The sequence below is a fragment of the Miniopterus natalensis genome, chromosome 7 (assembly GCF_054644295.1).
Source record: "Miniopterus natalensis isolate mMinNat1 chromosome 7, mMinNat1.hap1, whole genome shotgun sequence".
NCBI classification, from domain to species: domain Eukaryota; kingdom Metazoa; phylum Chordata; class Mammalia; order Chiroptera; family Miniopteridae; genus Miniopterus; species Miniopterus natalensis.
This window is the reverse complement of record NC_142087.1, coordinates 65,150,567-65,177,676: the sequence shown is the minus strand read 5'-3', so window position 1 is coordinate 65,177,676 and position 27,110 is coordinate 65,150,567. Positions and strand designations below refer to the sequence as shown.

The following is a 27,110-nucleotide window of genomic DNA, read 5'->3' as shown; positions in this document are numbered from 1 at the left end:
TGATTTCTAATAGGGCACAGAGGTATACGCTTACTTATAGTACAGTTGTTGCAAAAAGAATCATCCTAACGTTGGATACAACACTGTATTGAAGTCCTTTGGTATTTTCCCTGTACATGTCAGTTTTGAGAGCCAGAGGCGCACACACACTCACACTATCATTCAAAACATTCACTGTATTGCTATGTTTATGCAAAACATCTCAGAGCGACATCATCAAGCATTTTCAATAAATTTCTGCTCTGTGGCCAAAATATAACAACAACAACAACAATAACAACAACAAAATCTGTTCTCACACAGCTTGCTGACAATTGAATTTATATCTCACACTGATATACAAAGATTTTTCAAGTAGAAATCCCCTTGCCAAATTACTTAGCTCCCTGAACAGGGCAGGCTGGTATTCGAAAACTTTTACAACATTCTTCAAAAGGTTAGCACTAAGTGCAACCTTTGGGAAAACTAAAGTGGAGATTACTTTTAAAGTTATGATTTAAAAAAACTGATCCCTCTGTAGATATTTCTCAAAATGATACTTGACGGAATTGAGAGAGTTGTTGAGGAGGAGGGATCGACAAATATAGTTGTAAAGATAATATTTTGAAGTGAAAAGATTTTAAGTGAAATGGTTTCTCATTGCACCTCTTCTTACCATCTCCTTTCTGCAATGACCTGTGTATAATCTGGGCTATTTGGAAATTTAGTGTCTGTTGCTTTTGATAAATATTCTTATCAACTTCACATTTTCAGGTATCCTTTGACAAGCAAACATTGCTGAATAGCATCCACAAGTATCCAAAGAGGCCACCAAAGTCCCCTCTAGGAAAAGTAAGAACATTCACTAATATATGTTCTGCATTTTTAGACATAGTGGTAAAGAGCCCAAGCACCGGGGTCTAACTGCCTGGATTCATTATCAAGTTTGGTCACTGTTAGTGAGTAAGTGTCATAGCCGGTATCTAGATGCTCCCTACCGAGTCCCATCTCATGGTATTTGCATCCTGTGGGTTCCCTGCCGTGTTTCACCTGGGTTCACCTGCTGATGAGGAGAATGCAGCAGAAGTGATGGTGTGCTACTTGCAAAATTAGGTTGGAAAGATTTCTCTCCCTCTCTCCCTCTCTCTCTCTCTCTCTCACACACACACACACACACACTGCTCACTATGGGAAAAGCCAAGAGTTATGTCTTGAGGCTGTGCCAGCAGACCTATGGAGAGGCACTTGGGACCTCAGTCCAAGGGACTGTGAGAAACCTACTGAGATCCTGAACCAGAACTACGTAGCTAAATACTCCTGGATTCCTGACCCCCAAAGGCTATTGACAAAATAAATGATTCTTTTATGTTGCTATGCCTTGGGGGTAATTTGCTCTGCACAGTAAAAGATAACTATATATCGACTTGGGCAAGTTACTTAAGCTTTCAATTTCTTAGTTTTCTCATATATAAAGTGGAGAAGACAATAGTGCCAACTTTACGGTGTTGAGGGGGTTAAAGAGCTCACTCACAGAGATGTGCAGCAGACTGGGACTCTTTTTTTATCATTTATAAATTGGATATTTTCTAATAAAATTTTCTGATATATTAAGGGCAGCTAAAATTGTTTTCATTAAACAGAAATGGAAACAATGAACTTAGAAGGAAAGAGAAATGAAATCTAACAAGTGTTGTGAACTTCTGAATATTATTCATTTGCTAAACATCTTGCTAATTATTATTCTATTTAATTTTCATATTATCATGTGCTGAGAGCATCCCGATTTTACAAATGGGAAACACACACTCAGACAGCTTAGGAAACTCTCCAGGACACACTTGGGTGACCGTTGAACCTCTCGGGTATACTGCTTCTCCAAGAATAACGATGACTTGCATGCCTGGTATTATTTATATCCTTTTGAAGAAAGAGTTTCTGATGGTAGCATCTCTGGTTTACGAGCATGGAAGCTGTGCTCTGAGCGCCAGAACCAGAAACCTGCCCTTGGACTATTCAATGCACTGTTGCCCCATGTTGTCACCTCGAGCTCCGAATTGCTCTATGGCTAAAAAAACCTCCAAACCTTCCCTTATTCCTAGTATCTTTCTCTACATGAATGGTGGCCCTAAAATGATTAGCAATTTAATTTTTTATTGTTTTAACAATTATAATATAATGCATGAATACGGTTTTTAAACAGTTGAATACTTTTATAAAGTTTATAGGGATACTTGGACCCAGCAATCTCATTCTTAGGTGCAGGCCAGTCTTGGATACATGTGTATGTACCCAACAGAAATGCATGACACGTTCCCTGAAAGGTGTGCACAAGATTGTGCGCGGCGATACAGCTCATTGTGCCGCATCTTCGTTACATTGCACTATGTTCATACAGTAGGACACGATGCAGCGATGAACATTCACAAGCTAAATTGGTGCAAACAATATGGAGAATCTCCTAGGGATGATGTTGCAAAACAGAAACTTAACGCATCTGCATGATTCCGTTTATGTAAAGCTCAAAAACAGGAAAAGTAATCTGTGGGGTGAGATTTCAGAAGGGCAGTTACTCCTGATGGGAGGTGACTAGTGATGGGAAGTAACCGTGAGGCAGCTTCTGACAGGGTTCTGTTTCCTGCCCTGGGTGATGGCTGGCTAAACGGCACTCCGCTTTGGAAAATCACTGAACACTACTTAGGATATTCCCATTTTCAATATGTATATTATAATTACATCTGATTTCCGTAAGAAATGAAGAATCAATAGAATACATATATATCTTTGAAATAATCCTGTAATGCTACGATCTTTGTTATCTCCAAGCTCTGTGTTGGTAAAGCTCTATTCAACAAAAGGAGATGGCTTCCACATAGAATCAAAGTTGATGTTTAAAGTAAATTCTTAAGCTTTCTGATAAATACAATAGGCTTTTTGCAACTAATGTGATTGATAAGGTCTTAGATAACTATGCTGATAAAACTGTAGATCTTTATCTTGATAGAGTCGTGATGTCATTCAGTCGTGTGGCAGATATTTAGCAAGCACCAATTTCGTGCGAGGTGTTGAGCTATGCAGTGCATAAATATGAAGATGGGTTAGATAATGTGTTCCTTATCATGTACTTCACAACTTTTCAGAGGAGAGATTTGGACTTGAATACCTAAGAATATGAGGCAGAGCTTGTGTAATTAATGCCAAAAAATTTGGAAAAACATGCTATTCAAATATGAGAAAGGAATGGATGGAGTAATCGTAAAAGAGTTTATGAGATCAGGAATCAGTATCTGCTCTGAAAGATGCACAGAACTTTGTTAGGTAGAGATAGGCACCAAGCCATTCCAAAAGGAAAGAAGTGTTCAGAAGGAAAAACAAATAAAAAGCAATGTATATCAGTCGACTGGCAGTTAGTCTAGCTTGGTGAGAGTCTAGGGCATGCATCGAAGGGCATAGCAGCAGGAAACTGGAAATGTAGACGAGAATCTGCTACGCTGAGGAGTTTGTGCTTATTTCTCTTGGTAGACACTGGGCAGCCATGGGGCAAATTCATGGAATGCAATGTCGTGCTTAAGCTGTTTTAGGAAGAAATCTGGCAAGCAGGGTGCAAAAGAGTCTGGAAGACACTAGGGATAGGAAGACTAATTATGAAGCTGTTCCGGCAGTTCAGATGTGAGGTCACAATGAATAAAATAAAAAATATAACTCTTGGGAATGGGAAGGTAGCCCAGGATTCAAAAGACACTGTGGAAGGAAAATCAATCAGAATGGAAACTTATTGGATGAGAAAGTTATATATGGGACAAAAAGGCCCACAAAGACTCTGAAGCACGATGATTTTTAAAAAGAAACTACAATAGGTTGGTACAGTTAGAACTTAGTGACAAGAGGAAAGTAACTGGAGGAAAAAAACAGAGGCAGCTAAGCGTACACAGTCTCTCCCTGTAGTGAACTGAATAAAAAAAAGAAAATAGAACAATGGCTTCACAGAATATGACAGCTGGGAGCGTAATGATTAGAGCGCAGAACTCTGAAGCCAGACTGTCAGCATCCAAATTCTGGCTCTGCTGCTAACTCCCTGTGTGAATGCAAGCTATGTTCTTAACCTCTCCAAACCTCTGCTTGCTTATCAGTAAAACAGGAATAATAATAGTAGCTACCCCATGACTTGAACAGTTGGCATTCATTACAAATTCTATGTATGTTTTTGCACTTACTATATAGTACAACTGAGAGATGTGCTGGAGTATAGAGGAAATAGGATGTCCAGTACGTAGAAAGAAACAGCCATTAATTCATTCACTTGAAATTGTATCCATTGCGGGCCTACCATGTGCCAGGCTCTGTTCTGGGTACTGAGGATACAAAGTAATCAAAACAGGCAAAGTCTCTGCTTTTGTATAGATTGCATTAAAATATAGGAAACAAATAATAAATACATACACACAAAAATGCAAGTAGGTGGTCAGACACAATGAAGGAAAATGATGCAGAACGAAGGGGGCTGAGAGTGACCAGAGATTCTATGTCGGGCAATGTAGGGAAGTCCTGTGTGTGGTAGTCATGGCTGAACACTGACTTGAGTGCTATGAGGCAATAGCCATGAAAATATCTATGAAAAGAGATCCCAAGCAAAGAGAGCAGCGAGTAAAAAGTCCCTGAGTTGGAAATGCGCATGATTATCCAAAAAGCAGAGAGGGGGACTATGTGGCAATGGGTCACAGAGAGTTCGAGAAATGGGTCACAGAGAGAAGCAGAAGATGGAGTGAGGGGCAAGGCCAGAGGCTGGACCACACGGTGCCTTTTAAGACAGGGTAAAATCACTGGATTTCGCTCTACCTGTGCAGAAGTCAAGAGGAGCAACACAAAGAATATCTTTCAATATTTGTATACTGAAAGGCTAATGTGGGGACAACTCACTGTAGGGCCAAGAGCTAAAGGAAAGAAAGCAGTTACCAGCTTACGGTTATCGTCTATTATCTGTAAGAGATGGCGGTGTCGTGGATGAGGGGTGGTCAGAGTTGGACAGGCATTGAAAGCAAGAACTATAGAATTTGGTGCAAGACTGAATTTGGAGTGTGAGAAAATCTGAATGAAAAGGCACGAAATTAAAGTTCTGAGCAAGAGTAAATGAATCGGCAGTGGCGCCATGTGTGGACCGGGGAGAGCAGGAGGAAGATGGAGTTGGCAGCTGGGGGCAGGATTTGGGGGAGAGCGAGGGCCTCATTTTGAACACAGACGGCCTGCTCATTCCATAGCCACCTGGAGGCGCTGAGTCAGCCCCTGATATGGAGGTTGATGTGGATCCCGGGAAGGGGGTAAGCTGGAGATAAAGCTTGGGATCCATGAGCATTTTCATGGCGTTAAGACCACTGGTACGAGATGATCATCTGAGAAGCTGGTGTAGACAGAAGAGAGGAGCTTGGGGACTGAGCCCTGGGGCACTCTCTGATTCTTGGAGATTGGGAAAAAGAGGGGGCACACGAACAAACACTGAGAAGCAGCGGCCGTGGGGTAGGAAGGAACCCAGGAACACGCAGCATTCGGTAAGCGAGGGTGCTGAATAACACAGGGCTTGTGAGGGCGTTTGTATGTGACTGGAGGGAAAACCGATGATACAGAAAGGGCAGGAAAGGGGGCAGGAGAGTCCGTAAGGGTGAAAAAGGCACGTCCACGTGAGACAGAGCTCGCCTTAATTAGAAGGACAAGCGGATCGACTGGGTTTGATGGGAAGACAGGGATACCATTTCCGAACGCTTCTCTCTCCTTGCTGATCTGAGAACCAAGGAAAGGGGTATTGGTAGTCTGAAAAGCGAGAACAGATATAAGACACTCATCTTACAAAGTGAGACAATTAATGACTACAGAAATGCAGTGGCATTTCCAAATAGATGACAGCTCCCCTGGGGGTTGTGGCCGGAGACGCCCAGGAAGCAGGCTGTGTGTCTTTCTCTAGGGTCGGCTGTCAGGGCTGGTGGTGAGAGTCGGTAGAGGAGCTGATTTAACCAGGGCTGCATTTTTTTTTTTTTTTTTCAGATGATATGATGGGGAAGGAGGACAAGGGAGACGAGGGTGTTTATAAGGGACTAGAAATAATAAATGATGACAGATTGGAAGCGGAGTTTTGGATGAAAATGAGAACACGAGGTGACGAGGAACACTGGGAAGGTGGCAGAGTTAATGGATCGGAGGGCGTAGTGAAATTGAAGAATGGTGGGCAAAGGGGAAATCAAATAAGGGAGCGAGAAAGTAATAAGGGGCTAGGAAAGGGGATGATAGAAACTGACAACTTGTAGGGGGCGCGATTATTGGTTTTGTATGTGACATGGAATTGATGTGCTGCGGTGGGAAAGAACCGACATCATTTCAGGTAACACAAGGGAACTAACAGTCTAGGGCACTGGATGGATGGTCGGCATGGGTATCGTAATTACCAAGATTGATCATAGGGGTAATTGGAAAGGAAGTGATCCACAGATACTAATATCTTCAGTAAATATGGGAATATGCCAGAGAACTTAACAAGAAGGGGGGAGTGAGGGAGTGAGGGTCTGTCAATACTTGCTTCAAGGGTGCTAGATTATTTAAGTCTAAAAATTGGACTCATTAAACAGTTAAAAAAAAAAAAAGCTATGAAGGTGATCATTAGATAAGTTCAATAATATTGACAGAAATTTCAACTCTTTTTATGTCAACTCATATTTTTTTCAATTTCTTAAATACGTAGCTAACTGCTTGCCGTAACATTTCATGGTGTGTAACAAATACAGTAACGGAGTGAAAATTCTGACTTCTGCTTGTCAATAACGTGGTTTTAGGCATTCTTCGTTATGTCCATTTGCCCAGAAGGATCAGAGGAGACTTCAATCATTTTTTGATAATTAACATAGAAAAGATACAAACAGAACCCGCTTCATTCCCCCATTGCGGTGCCGGCCTTTACTCACCGGGGTTGCTGGACTGGCCTTCCATAGGAATCATGAGTTTTGCCCGGGTGGCTCGCCGGGCAGCCAGCGACCTCTCCAGGGTGGACATAGAGCTTCCTGCTTCTTCAGTGTCTTGACCTAAAAGAAAAACAGAGCTCCTGAGAGACACGCTTCCTTCAGGGATTCAACACTTCATATCATTTCTAGCCAGGCAGGCCAATACCTTTTTCATTTGATTAATGTATTAAATGATAATACCTAATTTCTTATTACTCAAGCAATACACCCTCACTAATAAAATTCACCTTCACCTCATGACCCAGAAAACATAGCCGGGAGGAAGGGACGGGGGGAGGGAGAGGTAAACGTGTGTCTGAACAGACTGTGGCCGCTCCTTCTGTCCCGTCCGTCACTCAACCTCACTGCACGGTGCTACAGGACTTACAGAAAGATTGCGACCTCGGCCTTCAGAGCCAAAAGTCTCGCTGGCCGTGGGGAGGAGTCTTTAAGTTTCACATTGTAGCTTTTAACAGAACTGAAATGCATTTAATAACTGAATGTGACACAAAAGTTAGGGGCTCTGCTTGAGATATTACTTAAGGTCTAGAAAAGAAGACTCAAAAACTCATAACTGAAAATCAGTAACTGGAGCCCTTGTTTAAACAATTCGAGGCAGAAAAAGTCTAGTTATTCAGGTACGCATTTAAACAACCAAAATACTTTTATTTGGTTTGAAAACAACAGCTACTCATTCTACAAACACAGCATGAGTGGACAAAGAAGTTTTCTGAGGCCAGTACTCGGTTGATTCCCCAACATCCCATAAGCATTTAAAACTATGAGGACCCACAGGAGGTGAAATATCTCACCACCACTTTCTAGCTTTCCCACTTATTCCTGGACATGGGTTGTTTTGCACCATTTTATTATACAGTGGGGTTTTCTCCAGATCACTTTGTATACTTACAGGGTGACTTCATTGAACTAGGCTAGTGATCGTATCAGTGTGATTGCGTGTGGATGAGAGGAGATCTCGGTGGTAATCAAGGCAAAGTAACAGAATGGTCAATGTTTTCATATTTCAAGTGTCCTCGATGTGGTTTTTTAAAGCAAAGAACTGACAGTAAATTTAAAAGCAATTTTCAGTTATCCGCAGACATAGGGCACTACAAAGTGTGCAATGGCTTCAACTTTTATCGCCTTGACAAACGTTTGCTCAAGATTTAACAAAAAGCAATCTATTCATTGAGGCTTCACATTACAATATTTCCCAACGGTATCATTCCTACCTCTAAAGGTTTCAAGAAGCACTGCAGTGATCAAAGGCAGACAACAGGGTGATGGGATAGAAAGTAAACCAGGTTAATCAGCCAAATTTATATCATATTATTTTCACTATTGGTAAATAACTGTAAATTAGTGGGAAGGATACCTCCACAAGAGAGAGTGGAGAACACCCCTGTGGGCCCAGAATGGGATGTTTTTCCTGATGGCAGAGGAGAGAATTACCTGAATGAGAGGTGCTTTTGCTCCCCATTTGGGTTTCTGACTGGCTGTGACTGACTGGTGTGAGCTCTTGGCAACTTTGGATGGGGGACTCCCTTCCCGCAGGGTCAGTGCCTGACGGCTTCTCGATGTTCTTCATCTCCATTTCCTCATGATGTATCCAAAGGTCAGGGGGCCGGAGGTCCTTCTGGCTGCCCTTCCTTTTGCCAACACTGTGGGTGGCCCGTTTCCTATGGAGCAGAATTAGAAGGCAAATGTGAGCGCCTCTCTTCAACAGCCCCACCTCTCTTTTCTCTGTCAATTCAAGTTAGAAGCAGGGAGAGGAAACAAAAGCACTCCCAGGAGGAAACCTGTGAAATCCAGGAATTGGCAGGCTTGTCTTGGCAGCTTTTCCTCTTTTCCCAGGAGCTTTGCCACATTACAGGAGACGTGGTGCTGAATCCCCAGGGCCTCAGTGGCCTGCCAAGGAGAGCCTTCCTCCAGCCTCCCCGGCTGCAAATTACAGCACAAGCTGACAATGGGTTAGATGGAGCCATATGCCAATCTTTGGAGCTAGGCATAAGGTACCTGACTGCAACATCTGCTTACGAGATAAATGAAGGAACTATTTTGAAAGGGCAAATAGAAATAAAAAGGCCAGAGTCTGTGCCAACAGCCAAGATACAGGCTTAGAAGGAAGTCTGTACCTCAGCTGTATAATTCAATGTGCAATTGGGAAGCTTGCTCTTTGGAGACAAAAGACTGCATGAGGATATTCTTAGGACAGGAAAACACATTACCCTTGGAGTCACTAAGGTCTGATTCAAGCGCAGTAAGACCCATCCTTTTGAAAAGAAAAGAACACACTTTGGAAGTGTGCTTCAAATGCCTCTTATTTTACTCAATAAGAATTTTGCAATTATACATTTATTTTTCAGCGGTCATCTCTCCTTGGGCCTAGTGAGATTCAAATGATTCCTGCATGCTAAGTAAAGTAGCACAATGTTCATGCTAGGCATTCTCTGCAGCAGGGGTCAGTAAACGATGGCCTGCAGGCCAGACCCACCCACTGCCTTCTCTTGTAAATAAAGTTTTATTGGAATCCTGTCAAGCTCATTCATTTTTTGCACTGGAGTGTTGAGTACTTGCAACAAAGACATGGCGAACAAAGCCTAAAATGTTTACTATTTGGCCTTTTTTTCAGAAAGATTTTTCAATCTCTGCTATATAGTTTTATAACGTTTTAAATCTCCACTTGGACCTTCTACTTCTTTTAAAATAATCTCTCTTCATAAGACAAACTTCAGACAGCTAAAATCTCTTTTGACACAAGCCCAGAGAGGTACCCCCTTCTCACTTTCCTTACTTGCGGTGGTTTGCAAGAATAACTGTTTTTATCCTTGTTAAATGGTTCAAACTATTCTCAGTGAAAACTCTTTGTAACCCTGCAAGGCCACTGAGAGTGGCTTTGTTTTCCCAACTACTGAATAAGATGCTTTGCACATATTAGGCAATTAATAAATGTTTAATGGTGTGATTTGTTAAGCGTTCCTTAATATTCTTTCATTTGTCTTTTTTTGAAGCATGCAGATGAGAACCCCAGACTTAATATCCATCTAGTAGTTTATGAGAAAAATAAGGCAGTGTTTTCTGCTCTAATATTTCCCCCCAAAGTACCTGCACTTTACTGATCTCCTGGTAGCAAGATCATACTGACTCTAGACAATGGCCTGTAGAATAATCCCTTCTTGACTATGTGTCAAAAACTCCACTAAGTACTGGAAATGCAAAGATAGGTGAGACATTGGGAGCTTAATAAATGAATGGCATGGCTCCTGGGAATTTGTGCATTTGTGGAATAAGGAGTCTGCACTTGGACATGGTAGGTAGAAAGCTGAAAAAGTGGAGGGGAACAAATCACAGGAGGCTGTGCCTCCAATAGAAACATTTTTAATAATATCAGTAAGTCTGTGGGGAACGGCAAAAAGATTTGTAGCTCAAGAGTTAACATTAGATCTGTTACTTTGTATAATGCAGATCACATACTCAGCACATAGTAATTATCTGAATTAAATAATACAAATATTTCATTATTGACTTGAGTATTTTTTAAGATTTTTTAAAAATTGATTTTGAGCCCGGCCAGGCGTGGCTCAGCGGTTGAGCATCGACCTAGGATCCAGGAGATCGGGGTTCGATTCCCGGTCAGGGCACATGCCCGGGTTATGAGCTAGGCAGCCGATCAATGACTCTCTCCTCATTGATGTTTCTCTCTCTCTCTCTTCCCCTCCTTTACTCTCTCTGAAATCAATAAAGATATGCTTAAAAAAAATTTGATTTTGAGAGAGAAAGGAAGAGTGAGAAATATCGATGTGAGAGTGAAACATTGACCGTATATCAAGTCAGTGACTGGGGCATGTGCCCTGCCCAGGAATCAGTCGGCAAGCCTTCGGTGCACAGGACAACACCCAACCAACTGAGCCACACCAGCCAGGGCTTACAAGTATTTTTTGCAAGGTTCTTTGATTCTTTATTGGCCCACCTCTTCCTTAGTTTGCATATAACCTGGGGACGTGAATGGGTAAGAACCAACATTGGGTATTTATTTTATTCGAATGTGCCCTCTGAAGTTCTAAAATACTATTATCATTTCAGAGGTTCTTTTACCACATTGTAAAGTTCTTTTACCACATTATTAAGTTCCCACTCTGTGCTTAGGAATCCTCTGCTCAGGTTGTTCACAAGAGGTAGACAGATAGCTCTGTACTAATTCTCATGGTCAGACAGACCTCTGCCCAAAATCTAAAGGGAGGTTGAGGTGGGGACACTGCCCCACTGGGAATTTAGGGAAGGCTGCGGGAAGGAAGAAGGCCTGAACTGAGGTAAAAAATAATTACAATTTAACTAGGAAAAACATATATTGAGAAGTATAAATATCTTCTCTGAATCCTCCATCCAAATCCTTTCCAAGGTTTCAAATTCTCTACACTAATTTTTTTTATTCTACTAACTGCTATTGAAAAAAAGCATTAGAAACCCAGGGAAAACATGTCTTAACTACTCAAATAAACCTGTATTTTCTGAGATGAAATAAAGACATATTGGAGTCCTAAGTGGTTGACAGTTAAAATCTCTGAGTGGTGTATGCTGAAAAATGATTAAAATGTTAAAACTTTAAAAATCAGTGCAAGTGATCTATAGTAGTTAAAGTATAGTAGATTTCATTTAAGAGTTTAAACATTTGATCCTGAGTACTGAAAATAATTATTTTGGTCAAGATCAGAATGTGTTCTAATATTCAAAACCTGCTGAGTACCTGTCCAATCAAATAGGAGGTTTTGTCAACTGGTGATTCTATCAGGTGAATCTTGAATTTTATTTATATATTTAAATTTAATGTATTCAGACAAATTGTTAATTATCTATAACCATGTGTCTTGGATTCCCAGGATAATCTCAATGTCAAATATGTTGTCGTTAGTGTCTATGTTACATTATAAATGATCAAACCATGTTCTATATTGGGGCCACAAAAATGTTATTACTTCATTAAAAACACTGAACACCTCCCATCAATTAAAGCTTTCTTAAAACATTTTTTCTATATTATGATAGTCTATAATCCCACTAATTCAAAATGTGTTAGGGGCATCTCTTCAAAGTAGTAGAAAAATTTAAATTAATAACTAAAAAGAAATACAAAATTAGTTTTATTTCATATTAGTTTGAAGCTAAATGCTGCTATATGTTTCTATAATTTAGTAGCATTCCATGGGGAATTTCAGTGTTTACAAGGTAGAGGGGATATAAAAGTATTTAGTTCTATTTCTCATTTGAGGAAACCAACAGAATTAGCTCTTCCTTTAGGTTTAATTAAATACCATTAATTTAATTAAAGAAGTGGTAGAATCAGAACTAGATCTTGGGTTCTAACTTCTGTCAGTTATTTTATAGCATAAAAATAAAATCTTACAAACTAGAATGTGAGTGGACCAGACAACCTACCTCATTATTACATATGAGGTGTATATAATAAATCACATGAGTATGATTAACCACAGGATAAAATGCATAGACAATAACTTGAATGAGCTATTTACGACAGTACACGCACATATATTCCATATCCATTTGAATTCAATTAAAGTCCCCCAATAAAACACAAGTAAAATTTACATTCTCAGCACTCCCAGACAGAGAGATATTGAAGAAGCCCATGAATGGGTTTCCTACTTCACCTTATTAATTACATTAAACTCCCATTTTTTCTGAGAGCCCTGTAAGGGACAATATTTCTGTTTCAAATTGGAATTGATCTTGCTTTCATCTGAATTACTTAATTTGTTCTAAAGGGCTCAGTGATGGTGGTATCAGGGAAAGGAGTCCTAGATGAAATCAAGAAAAACTAAATTAAAACTCAGAAATATCTAGAAGGAGAAACTTCTTTTTCTACTTTTTCTGTTAACATATATAAAGAGACAAAGATGAATGCCAATGGTCTGTGACTGAAGAAAGATACATGAAGAAGCACTGTGAAAATACGCCCAGCAAATATTAAAAGACTTTGGGAGGAAGGGGAGGCATACAGACACTCTAAATCCGCTCTCTTTGGGTTTTTGGTTATTGATGGAATGATTTGTGCTTTTGTTCATTCCCTAATTTTAAAAACAAGTCACACCCAGGCCCCAGCCTCTACTCTTTCTAAATAAAATCTGTAAGCTCTTAACAAAGTGTTTGATATGGAATTTAAGATAATTTGAAAGTTTCTCTAACTAACATCAAATCCCACCTTTGCTCATTGAGAAGACTGGCACTTTCTCTGTGGAGAAACAAAATACGTCCAGTACTCCTGTTGATCAGGTCCACAGAACCCTCAAATATCCTTCTTGCAGGGATAAAAGTGAAAAACACACACAAAATACCCTGCTACATATGGTTTAGCTAGTCAACTTTAATTTAGTGGATTCATGGATGTTTTTGAAAACTATCGTGAAACAGGCCAAGTTGGGTTTGGTGTCTTCCTCACTTCCATGTCTGTGACTCTGTCACTCTGCTTCAGAGACCCACACCGTGGTGTCCCACCATTCTACACTAGCACAGCCCTTTTCCTGGGAATGCTGGACCAAGAGATCCTTCATTGCTTTATTCCATTTTGGTTCTTTCCCCAGAGCTTGCTAAGTACCCAGTACTCAGGAAGCTCTGTGGGTGGCTCTCAGTTCCCAGAATGCTCACACATGAGGCCAGCCTTGTTAAGCTCTAGTTTCTTGTTTGGGCACACTGGACCAGCACACCAGCTATCACCGACTTGAAGACAGTCCAATCACGTGAATGCAGTTGGATACCAAATTTTCCCTGCATACACACACACACACACACACACACACACACACACACATATGTTACATATATATACACACACACACATATACACACACATATATATACACATACATTAAATACAAAGAATACATCTACAGCCCACCCTATGTAACTTTCTTCAATATGTACCTATTCCTGTATCCTGTTTCTAAACACCTCACTTCAAGATGCTGGAAGACTCACTACAGATCAACAAATATGGTCACAGGATTTTTAAAAAGAGAGAGAGAGGCTGAGGTATTACCAAGGGAAGAGGGAAAATCATTTGCTAGAGAATCTCTCTTAAAACTTTGAACATCAGTGCAAGTGAACTATGGTAGTTAAAATAGAGTCAATTTCATTTAAGAGTTTAAACATTTGCTCCTCAGTACTGAAAAAATGCCATGTCAGCAAAAACACTAACAAGGAAAGGGCCTATACCAGCCAATCCAGTGAGAAAGTACAGCTGAAAGAGACTTATCAGGATGGAGTTGAAGAAGTACTAGATTAGCAAGACACAGAGGACAACCTGGAGGTTACTGCTGATTCCCACAACTGGCTGACACAAGGTTAATATGCCGGTTAGGGGGTATTGCTGGAAAGGGATGAGCTGAATTAAAACTACCTTTCCATTCTAAACCGTGTACTTTGATGTCTCATGCTCTGCTTGTGCTAGAACGTAGAGGTGCATAATATGAAAATACTTGTAAACCCCTCAATTCTTACAATTTCCTGAGAATCAACTATAGCCAGGAAATATGAACCATTTTGATTGCCTGGATCTCCCTTCTTTCTTTACTGCCTCCAAACTAAACACTCGATAGTATTGTGACTACATTGTGTTTGGTATTTACAGGTAACCATTCGTACAACAACATTGATTAAATGCCTACAGGCCTCCTTGCCAAAAGTGATAAACACTTATAGAAGAAAACACATCTCGAACCTTTTATACATAATTGCAGAGAAGGCCATACATAGGGCCATGGGGAAGTCCATTCTCTAAGTGTTACTTAAGGAATACCTGCTGTCATTTGAAAGAAAGAATTGGCCTCAAGAAGTAAAATCAAACAGAAATGCAAAGTGGATCTCCAGGATTCTACTATTAAGACTTCGAGTCTAGCCCTTACTCAATTAAGTTAATGGGCCTGGACTGGACAACAGGCAAGCTTTTGCCCAGGTCAGGAGATAAGAAACATGTGGTAAATTATGAAAGAGCAAGGAAGAAAGACTTTAAAAATATAACTCAAAAATATGGTAGCTGGGTTAAGCAGGGACTTCTTTTGGGAACCAGCTGTTACCTACTTTCTCTGCTGGGCTGAAGAGCGTCGGGTGCAAATCACGGCCACGATCGCCACCACCAGCACTGTGATGATGCCAACGGTGACCACAATGATCACAAGCAGGTTGCTGTTCTTCTGAGGAGTGACGCTGCCATGTGGGGGGTGCATCTGGCCAATGGGTGGCTCTGGGAAAAGACAGGCAAATGGAGATCAGGTTTAGGGAGATATGGCAGCCCAGCGTTTATCAAGCTCTGTTAAGGATGGGAAGAGTTCCTATTGTTCTGGGTATGGCTGAAACTGAGAATAAAGCAATGAAAAATGAGAAAAAAGATCTAAATCATCTACCCAAGATAAATGAAACCTATGCCCACACAATAGCTTATACAATAGCTTTCATAGTAACATTATTCAGAACAGCCAAGAGTAGAAACCTAAATGTCCATCAACTGATGAATGGATAAGCAAGTGTGGTCACCCATACAATGGACGCTCTCCAGCCATAAAAAAGAAATGAAGTACTGATACATGGTACAACATGCATGTACCTAGAAAATGTTACGCTAAGTGAGAGAAGCCAGACACAAAAAGCCACATATTGCATAATTCCACTTATATGAAATATCTAGAATAGGCCAATCTATAGAGACAGAAAGCAGATTAGAGTCAGTCAGTGGGCAGGGGAGAAGTGAATGGGGTGTTACTGCTAGTGGTACAGGGTGTCCCTTTGGGGCGATGAAAGTGTTCTGAGTGGGATGGTGGTGATGGTGGCACAACCTGTGAATAGACTGAAAAGCACTGTATTGTGCATTTCAAAAGGGTGAGTTTATGTTAAGTGGATTATAAATGAATTGAAAACAAAGAATTAAGCTATCGTATTGGCTAGAAAGTGGGGAGGGGAGGAAGGATGCTGTTCTGTGCTAGAAGAATTTTAGTGTGACAGGAACCAGAGAAGGTTTTGCTTGTTGAGGAAATACTACTTATTTGATGCTATGGAAGAAAAGCTATTTGGCGCCGATCACTCACAATTTACTTTCATTCCCTTTAAGAAGCTATCTGTAAAGCACATTTAATTTTCAACCTGCAGAGGGTGTATGAATCCCCCTTTAAGAACAGCCAGTGGGTTTGAAAGTCTCATAAAGTCCTGATACAAATGCCTTCCTGTGTTTCAACAGTAACTCACGGTAGACAATATTTGGGCAAAATACAACAGACTAAAAGGACAGTTTTGATAATTTGCTTATGTAAATAAGAATGGCTAAGGACTTCTAAAATTGATTTCTTTAAACAGTCAGCGATCAATCAATTAGGAATACTCTGCTCTATGTCATGCTTGTCATTTCAATCTACAAATTTTAAAAAGGTAAATATTAGCTTGTAATTTTATTTATAAATTAATTTAGAAAGCTGCAGAAAGCAATGAGTTTGGATATTTTCCTATATCTAAGTTTGAATATTTTTCTTTAACAACATATATTAGTCTTCTATATCCCTTGAGCACAATATTTAGGCCTCTTGCACCTCAGTGCCTTTTTTCTTTCTGTAAAGTGAAAATAATATTACTTATTGTATCCAGTTACTGTCAGAATTAAAGAAAATATATGCAAGGCAACCACCTCAGCATCTGACACAGACTAAGTGCTTATAACATTATACTACTGAAATATTAAATAGAATGTTGCCTAAATTCATAACATCTCATACCATTTGTGGACTTCCAAACTACAAAATTTTTAGAAATAACCCTCAATGTAAAACATAAATAAACGTCTCAAGAATCACATAACAACCCAATACTTGCCTCAAAATCAAAACCCTATCTTTCGACAAGTTATCTAAGAATCATTGCTTTTTTGAAAAGACAGTCACACCCGGCCGGGCGTGGCTCAGCGGTTGAGCGTCGACCTAGGATCCAGGCAATCAGGGTCCGATTCGTGGTCAGGGCACATGCCCAGGTTGCGGGCTCGATCAATGACTCTCTCATCATTGATGTTTCTGTCTCTCTCTCTCCCTCTCCTTTCCTCTCTCTGAAATCAATAAAGATATATTTTAAAAAATAATAATAATTGAAAAGACAGTCACCTATATTTAAGTAAATTATTGCTGACTCATTGTTATTGGAAAACTAATAAGTGCTTCTGATATAAACTGAATTTCAGGGGGAGGAAATCATCAAAAGTTTTTAATAGCACTATCTGTTAAAAGATTCTGATTATAAATGAAAGACAGATTTCCTTAAAATAATTTTGCATTTACTACAAACAAATGGGGCAAGTAATGAAAGGCCAGGAGTTTCTGTCTAGTTTTACTTACAACTTAAAAAGCCGTTTTATAGTAGTATCACAATATGCCCTTTCTGTGCTTAATAAACTAACTGATTGGAATAAATTAACCTTTTATGTGAGAGCTTATAATGAAGACAGCTGGGGATTTCATGGATTAAATTTAAAGGGTTCACCATCTCTGATAAACTTAGTTTGAGTCATACACAACAGTATGCCTTATGAACATATTTTAAAACCTTGTAAACTAGAATTTTTCGAATTTCTACTCTTCTTTCTTTCCACCGAGGAAGACATCATGTTTCAAGTCACAAAATAATGACTGCTGAGCATTAGTGAGATTATGTGAGACTCTTTTCCTCGGAGAGTTAGGTTTCATGAGAACTTTCATCACAAATCTTTCATTTCAGTCCTTTATGATGTCCCCATAAAGGTTCCATCACCTTAAAAGTTGGTCTTTAATTCATTTCCTAATCTCAGTTCAAAAGCTGAATAATCAGATCATCAGACATTAAACCATCAGTTTAGAAAGTCAAGTTTGACGATGTCTCTGGATCTGGCTGATCCTCGTTATTTGAAGGAGTTGTATTTTATGAAGTTGCCACAAGCACTGAATTAGAGAATGCTAAGTATTGCTTCTAGAGGAAATACAGGGTTGGGTTCCTGTGAGGCTCTGGTGACAAAATTTCTATCCACCAATCAATATATAACCTTGTTTTATGTGTGTTTCTGTTTAAAGACACCGTATTTAATAATAATATTGATACATTAAATTGAACTCACAGCCAACAGCACTATAACTCATGCCTGCGTGGAGTTTAATTGACACACATATTTCCCCCAAAAGGCACATCACAGTGTTTTGAGCATAAGAGCACTACACAGCATTCAGCACCACATTTAGGGGCCACTTTATATAGTGAAACCACCAACAAAAAATACAAGCATGAAAAAATCTGCGTGAAATACATATATCATGGAAAGGACCCTTGTTTACAGTATGGGAGCTGCAACAAGGCGGTGTGTCCCTTTGTTCCATCTCAGATGAGTCTGTGGACATCAGGCTTCTCAAATTTTCAGACATGTTCACAAATGACCATAAAAGCACTGCAAGTATTGATTTGGGGGGTTAAAAATACATTTTAGCAAGAAGGTGAGTTCACAAAGACAGAACCTATGACTAATGATGACCAACTATCTATTTAAGTATATATCAAAAGGCTGCTCCAAATTAGGAAGACTTTTAGAGCTCACAAATCCAGATTAGTGCAGTCAAGAGTTCCGGGAGCCAGCCTGACTCAGAAGGGGCAAGATGACATTTAGCACCTTTCAGGCTTCAGGGAGGAAGCTGCATGGTGTCATGCAAAGACTTGCAAATATCCTCCAGGACACTGCTTACTTAATGAGATAATGGATGCAACACACAGAGTTGGCACTCAATAGACATCATGATGTAGCTCAATGATTTCATTCTGTGTGATTTTTCCAAGTTAAAGAAAAATATGGTATGCGAATGCATCTGTTCCTCATGTTAGGATAAAAATGTGAATATCCAGTGCCTGAGTAAGCAAGGTCTGCCTGTTTCACTGATAACAATGAGAAATAAATCAATTTCTATTTTAAATCACATGAGCATTCCATCCATTTTTCACTTTCATGATGTTTAATCATCACAAAAGAGTTCATATTTTTTTCTATTAAATTTAATAAAAGCAAACACATATATTTTATAATCTGATGGGTCTAAAGTTTTGGTAATGATTAGGAAAATTGGTTTAGTGAAATGTCTTTCATTTTTATAATATTTTGTAAGCTTTCAAAAATATTTTATGTTTCATATCATAGTTGCCCTCGAAAACTCTTCCAGAAGCTCATTGGTAGACCAGTACTCTGACTGCTTAATTCTCTTATAGAAAAGAAATCTAAGTATTGAATCCAGGAGTCCTGGCTCCCATTTTTGAGGACGTGGGCCCATTGCCATAATGGCTGGGCCCTATAGCCACACAACATCAATAGGCAGGTAAACACTTGAACAATAGATTCACCCGTCCGGGTCTGAGGAGAGAAACGGAGTCAGTGAAAGTTTCTAGTTCAGGACTGAACTTCTCTCCTACACCGGGCAGGCTTCCCTGATAAGTTTTGTTATTAGAACACTTTTATCTCAATATATGTCTTAAAATTTTTTACAGGTCTTTGAATTCGAACTGAAATTCATATGATATTGAATATTTCAAAGTATTTCCTCCAGAAATAAGGTGCCATATAGTCAATCAGCTGGAAGAGAACTACCAGGTAATCTAGCCCAATGTTCCCTAAATAAAATATCAATCAGCATCATGGGGGGTTGGAATTCCTTGGTCAATTAAGTTAGAAAACATATTTCTTCCCTGAAATCTCAGAATGTTGAACATGCTTATCTGAACTGTGCATTGCCAGGAGAGGTTGGGCAGAAATGTTAGAGAATTCATCCAATTATTCCATGAATATGAATGGAAGATCCAGTTAAGTACTGTGGAGAAGATATGATCAGAACATGGATTCACCTTAGGGGGCATTATGTTAAGTGAAATAAGTCAGACAGAGAAAGACAATTGCTGTATGAATCATTCATATGTAGAATCTTAAAAAGATGAACTCATTGAAATAGAGACTAGAATGATAGTTACCAGGGGCTAGGAGTTGGGGGAAATGAGGAGATGTTGGTCAAATAGTACAAACTTCCAGTTATAAGATGAATACATTGTACAGCATGGTGATTATAGTTAATAATACAGTGTTATATATTTGAAAGTTGCAAATTAAAAGAAAGTTGCTAAGAGACTTTGATGTTCTTTTAAAAAATTTAATATGTTTTTACGGATTTTGGAAAGAGGAAGAAAGAGGGAGAGAGATTTAGAAACATCAGTGATGAGAGTCATTGATCAGCTGCCTCCTGCACGCCCCCTACTGGTGATAGAGCCCGAAACCCAGGCACATGCCCGGACGGGGAATCAAACCATGACCTCCCGGTTCATGGGTCGATGCTCAACCGATGAGTCATGCTGGCTGGGCAAGACTTTGATGTTCTTAATTAAAAAAAGAAATGGTAATTATGCGACGTGATGGAGATGTTAGCTAAGGTATGGAGGTGAACATTTTGTAATATATATCAAATCAGCACATTGTACACCTTAAACTTACACAATTTTAAATGTCAATTAGATCTAAAAGGATTCAAGCAGGCGAAAAGAAACCATATGAGATAAAAAGCATACACAGTTTTGATGTAGTCATAGCCCTGCCTAATTAGTTGGACCAGAGAAGGAAAAGAGATATTATATATTAAATGACCTGTCTTTTCCATTCCTAAAACATGTACCCCATGTCTGGGTCATTGTGACATGGATAGAAAGTCAGGTTACATTCACCTGGGATAAATGTGGAGCTGTTAGAAAGGAGTTATGAAAGCTCTATTTCTGAGCTAGTTTTCTGGGAGAGTGGAAAGGGAAAACAGCCAGGCTTTGGAACCATTAGAAAGTATTTATAGGTCTACACCTTACGGTTTCACAACAATTTGCATGCCACTGCCTTTTTGTATATTGTGTGGTCTGAGAACAATTTTCAAATTAGAATATTGTGATTGTTCTCCACTTGCCCCCCTCCTCCCCCCAAAATAACAACAACAAAAAACCAGAGGCATGATTTTTGATTTTTGACCCCATGGAGCTTACAACTTACTGGAAAAGACTTATAGTGAACTAATCATGAAGCAGATAAACATAAAATTACAACAGTCATTAGTGTTTAAAACAAAAGTGAAGTTTACATACAAAGATGTAATATGAGGACAAATGGTCCCTGGAGAGGGAGGAGTCATTGAAGGTCTCACTATAGAGGTAGCATTTAGGCTGAACTTAGGGGGTTGCTAGGAGTTAGTTCCCATTCCTCTACAAGGGAAATGAGAGCAGGTCATGTATCTGGAACATTGGGGACAAAAGGGAAATGACACAAAATGAGGGTAGAAAGGGAACCAGGACCCAGTTCATACAGAACCTTGTAGATCATGTTCAAATACCCCAAGCAGAATCGCAGAGCATTTAAAGGTTTTCAGCAAGCGACAGGCTTGGTTTGTATTAGGACATCCCTTCCTGCTGTGCGGAGAGGGGTTGGTGGCGAAAGCAGAGAGACCAGCAAAGAGAATATTGAAGTTCCCCAGGTGAGAGGTGACCATAGCTTGAACTGAGATGGTGGCAATTACAATCAGGCAAAGCGAACAGTCACACAATGCAGTTTGAGAGCAAATGAACAAAGTGAGTTGCATATTGGAGAGGAAAGGAAGGAAGAGACAGGTTCGGGCTTAAGCAACAGAACTTATGTCTGCGATGAGGGAGAGGGTGAAAGGGGCGGCTTGGAGAGGGCAGAGCAAATGTTCGGTCTTGAGCATGTCAGGGCTGAGATCTTACGGTACGTTACGAAGGGGCAGCTGGAGTTTGGCAGCGGGCACACAGGTGGAATCTGAAGCCCTGGGAGCGGATTAGATCAGCAGAATCAGAGCACAGAGTGAGCAGAGAAGCTCCCTCGAGACTGAGGCCCAGTGTTGAGATAGAAGGGGAGGGCTTGGCCAAAGAGAAGTGAGTGACCGAACGCGTTTCCCAATGCTTAGTTCTGAAGCACTTTTTCTCTTTCTTTCTCAGAGCTCCTCGTGGGACCCATGTACACTGGAACAGCTTTTGAGGAATAGTAATCTGGATCAGTGGTTTTCAGCTGGGGAGACTGTGCCCCACCAAGGGGAAATCTGGCAATCTCTAGAGACATTTTTGGTTGTCACTACATGGAAGGGGAAATATCACTGGCGTCTAATGGATAAAGGCCGGGGATGCTGCTAGACATCCTACAATGCAAATGTACAGGACACCAAAAACTTATCCAGCCCCAGTGGCAATAGTTCTGAGGTTAAGAAACCTTGACCTAGCTTAATGCTGCCTGTGTTCAGATGAAGAAATGAAATCCAAAGAGTTTAAGGGACTTGATTGACACAGTTCTAATCCTTGGCAAAGTCAGTTCTAGAGCCTGGGTTTGGGATTAGGGTGGGATTCCTAAAATCATTTGCAATAGATATTGGTTGGATTATAAGTGGGCAGAGCCTGAGACCCTGGACCACTTTAATTATATTTCCATGGGGAAAGCAACTGTAAAATTTTATTTCTAGACCTTTCCTTTGTCATTCAGGTATCTGTTGAATGTCTTATCAACAGTTTACCAACCTATGTTGATCATTTCATGCAAATATGGCAAGAGCTTTTATGTACACATTATTTAAATGAGTTTAAATGGTATTGAGCTCTGAAAACAATAAAACAAAGTTTTCCAAAACTAGAGAACAAATCATGGTATTTTCTCCTAAACATAGAGTACAAGGCACATTTTGCGGAACATCTAACATGATTCTGAATATTCAAAAATTAATTAATAACATTGATTTTTGAATAATACTTCACTAAAGTATAAACATCTGTCAACCTTAATTTAGTTTTCAAGGGTTGAGGTCAATATAACCACATTTTTGTACGGTTTGTAGATTTTTAACCAAAGTTACTAATTTTAAAACTATAGGAAGAAACAACCAACAAAAATAAACTGATTTATCTTCCCCAGTGAGAAAAACATGATGGAATTGAAGTAATTTTCACTATTCTTGTCATTCACACAAATATAAACTACAAAATCACATTTTTCAGAAGTTGAAGATTTTTCAGCTTTAAAAATGGGGACTATAATCTAAAACTGAATGCCTCATAAAAGTAAAATACTACCTATCACCACATATTGGCTTTAAGTCTACTTGTCAGCATAAAATAATTTAGGAGACCTCTTCAGTATCCTCAATTTAATTAAGGGCTTCCAACTACAATAGTAAACATGAATTATATCTTTTTCTTTCTTTGAATTCCAAGACTGCATTTTAAAAAGAGTGACATGCTGTAGAAGAAAGTAAATGATTAGCGCGGTCTAAATTTATTTGCAGCTGGCTTGAGTATCCTGACAATAAGCCATTATTCCCTTACAATGCACTGAAGTATGGATCTAGCAAGGAAGGGAAAAATAGGAAACCTCCATAATTCCACCGCTCGAAGAAGAGATGTACATAAAAATCTCCATTGCATATAAGATTCAAAAACTCTGATTTTAAAATGTTCACATTGATACAGCCTACCTTTTAAAGGTGGGGTGGGGTTGGAGTTTTATCAGTCAAGGTGTCATTTGTGTAACTATTTGGAAAATATATCCCCTTCTTCAGGCATACAACATTAGTGGGATTTTAATCAGAAGCTCAGGTTTTTAGATGCCTTTGCTGATTTGCTTGTAATAGCCCAAGCTGAAGTCAAATTACAAATTTGCTTTCATTTGTCTGCTAGCTAATCAGAAAAGGAAACAGATTAAGTTTGCACTCCACCATCTATGTCTCTCTGAGGTTATCGATTCGCCTTAGTCAAGTAGCCTGTAATAACCTGTTATTCCAGTAGGGATTCTAGAAATATCTCAGGTGCTTTGTTCATCCCATCCATTTAGTAAGAAATATCGAAAATGCCATGAAATGATGCAGAAAATTAAGATGGAATAATGTCAATAATCTAAACCGGTTTAAAGTAACTGGATGCCATCTGTCCAAATTATCTTCATGACTTTCTCCTGTGAGATAGTGTGTATCAGATTAAATTAATTACAATTACATTTACAATTATATTTTTCACTAGGAATATTAAATAAAATGGTAAAAAAATATAGCAAAATGCATTTCTCTCAATTACTATCATTCTCTTAATCTGAAGTCTGACTCTTATGAAAAGAAAAGTTCTTGTTGGCTAACCTGCTAACATCAAATTTGTGCTGGGGTTTCTTTTCAACCAGATAATCTGTTTTATTTGGAAGGGGAAGTTCAAACAGTCAATATCAAGGTTTTAAACTTGATCCAAAATTAAAATTGCCAGATTTAGTGATTAAAAAAAGAGAGCCAGTTATTTGAATTATTTCTAGCTGCCTATGCATACATACATTGAAAATTATTGCAATGAAAACCCCTTGTAGTATATTTCTTTATCTCATAGGCCATTAGAAATGATTCAAGTTTCCCTGGGCTTCCTGTATTTTTAGGTGCGAAACTGGCGATTGTATCCAAGATCAACGTTCTTTAGGACACACAGTTTAAGACACTACAGAGTTCTGTATCTGTGGCTAACATTTGACCCACCTTTACACAAGTAACACTGCTCAGTAGTGGATGGAAACTGCGAGAAGATACTTGTTCTTTCCCAATATCTATACCATTACCATCTTTAATTTCCTGGCACTCTGTCTCTTCAAAAAGTATTATCCTAGCCCAGCCCGTGTGCCTCAGTGGTTGAGCATCGACACATGCACCGAGAGGTCACAGGTTTGATTCCTGATCAGGGCACATGCCCAGCTTTCGGACTCGATCTCCAGCAGGGGGTGTTTCTCTCTCATCATGTTTCTATCTCTCTCCCTCTCCCTTCCTCTCTCTGTAAAAATCAATAAAAACACATACAAAAAATATATTATCCTATAGTCATGCCTTTAGCTGGAATGAATTCCAACTTGAAACTCCCATAGATACAACATCTCAAAATCAGCTCTACAGGATGATTCTAAAGGGGAAAAGGTTAATTCCTGGCACATACTCCAAAGCTAGAAACTCTCCATCTCTGGGTATCACATACTACAATTATGTTTCCACACAATTTCAACGATCACCTTCTTTACTTTTCCTCCCATTTCTGGGATTTTTCTCACCCTCTTTCATCTTCCTGGAGTGTGCTTCTTGGCTGTGTCCACCTGGGTAATTCTCCCTCTTTGTTTATTGCTCCTGCAGAGGTCTTTTTCCAATTTGACCCATATCTCATAGCAAGTACCCTGCACGCAGTGAGGGCTTCGGAGCATTTCTTACTAACTGCTCAAATGCCTGAAGTGTGTTGAGACTTCAGATAAAACTTGAAGCAAGGGGACAAGATTTGTAAAGTTTGGGGGAGGGAATTATTTTGTCTAATCCATCTTATGAAGCAGGCCCTTGGTCTGTTTTCAGTCCCAATACATCCCTCCTCTCCTGTTTCTCCTGTGAAATTCCCAAAATGCGTCTTGTATATTGGAACCCGGCAACTATCAGACCCCAGCACTGGCTACAACAGGCCTCTAAAGCTCTAATACCTACGGGAGACAATAATGTTACTGAAGTGAGGAAAGAGTATCTGTGTAAGAGACAACAGAAGCGGTGATGGCTGTGGCAACCTGGATAGTATATCCTAGACATAACCTTAGGAAGGCTTGAATGGAATATATTTGGAAAATTTAACTATAAGAATTGTACTTGTGTGGTTAACTAATGCATTAATAACAGAGCAAGCTATGCCTGGCAACTAGAAGAGTCAACAGGTAAAAAGATGTACCCGAGTCCACCACTGGCCAGGGGAGAGGGAACACTGAGCCTTTCATTGGAGCATCTGGTCTACTCCTCAGATTATACATATCCTCATTAGGGAAATGGATGCATTAGATTATCATAGCCTATGATAGGAAATAATCACTTAACTCACCCCTTTATTTGAATTTCATGGTCTCAGTAAGAACATTTTAGATTGCAATTTTGGCTTCTAATACGGATTTCTTAACAAAAGGTCATCCAAATGGATATTTAGCTATTCATTAATCAAGTTTCTCATGAAAACTTGCTAAAATGGTTAAATAAATCATTGTGTTATTTTCATAAAATACAGTACTATATTTTAAATGGAGAGCTATTTGCAAATACATGAATAAATCTTAAAAACAAAATGAAATATAAGTGCAAGCTGTAGTAAGATAGATATAGTATGATGTCATTTCTTAAAATTATAAACATGTATAATATTACCATAATATTTAGGGATATATATACACATATGGTAAATACCTTATTTGGGAGAGTGGTTACAACATAGTGAGAAATGGAGGGGATGTTAGAGAAGTATGTGATAAGGCAGAGACATACAAGATATTTCTGTTGCATTGCTGAATATTTCATATCTTACCCTTGGTGATGGGCACATGTGTTGATATTTGTATTTTGAATACATGAAATATGTCTTTAGTAAACCAAGCCAATAAACAGCAATAGAAACAAATTTTTAAGAACCTGTAAAAGGAAGTTATGGCTGGTGTGGGGTTTGGCTAGTATTAATTCAACTTCCCATCGTTTCTATTTCAGCAAAACTCAGGACAAGATCTAGAAGACCTCTCCAACACCAACCTGTTTCTTCCATGCAGTTCTAAGATTACCTCCATCTGGTCATCCTCAAAGCCAAGAGTATGTGAATGCTCCATTAGGATGAATGGAAATAAATGTCTAATGTTGACCATGTGAAGGGAAATTGGCTATAAGGTGCTAGAAAATTTGAAGAGTAAATGTACTTTCTAGGCAAAAGTACTGGTAATGTCAGTTTATGAAACTGAGTGGGTTTCAATTCAATCTACCTTAGGTATCACCTCTCTCTAATAAAATTAAACATTCGGAAACATTTAAAATACATATAGCACTTTAAAATCTAGACATTTAATTGCCCTCCATCATTTATAAAATTCCCTATGCTCAAGCTTTTCTGACTCTGTTTGGTATATTTGTCAGCTCTCACTGGCATTATCTTCTGATAGAATATGCTACAGGTTTGTTAATAACTTCAAGTTTCTATTGAATAATAGAAACTAACACCCTAAGTCTAGGAACCTTGGCACTTGCAGTCAATAGAAAATGTGCCTCAGACGCTCTAGAGTTAACCATT

At 39.2% G+C, this 27,110-nt stretch overlaps 1 protein-coding gene across 1 annotated transcript in view; it reads right to left on the bottom strand.

Moving 5' to 3' along the window:
* Window positions 1-27,110, bottom strand: part of DCC (DCC netrin 1 receptor) — a 603,848-nt gene that overhangs the window by 40,495 nt on the left and 536,243 nt on the right. The window contains exons 23-25 of the mRNA XM_087819312.1: window positions 15,048-15,210; window positions 8,409-8,635; window positions 6,921-7,037 (exon numbers count right to left, since the gene is read on the bottom strand). Of these exons, the coding sequence (XP_087675438.1) occupies window positions 6,921-7,037; window positions 8,409-8,635; window positions 15,048-15,210 (507 nt within the window). The remainder of the gene's footprint in view (window positions 1-6,920; window positions 7,038-8,408; window positions 8,636-15,047; window positions 15,211-27,110) is intronic.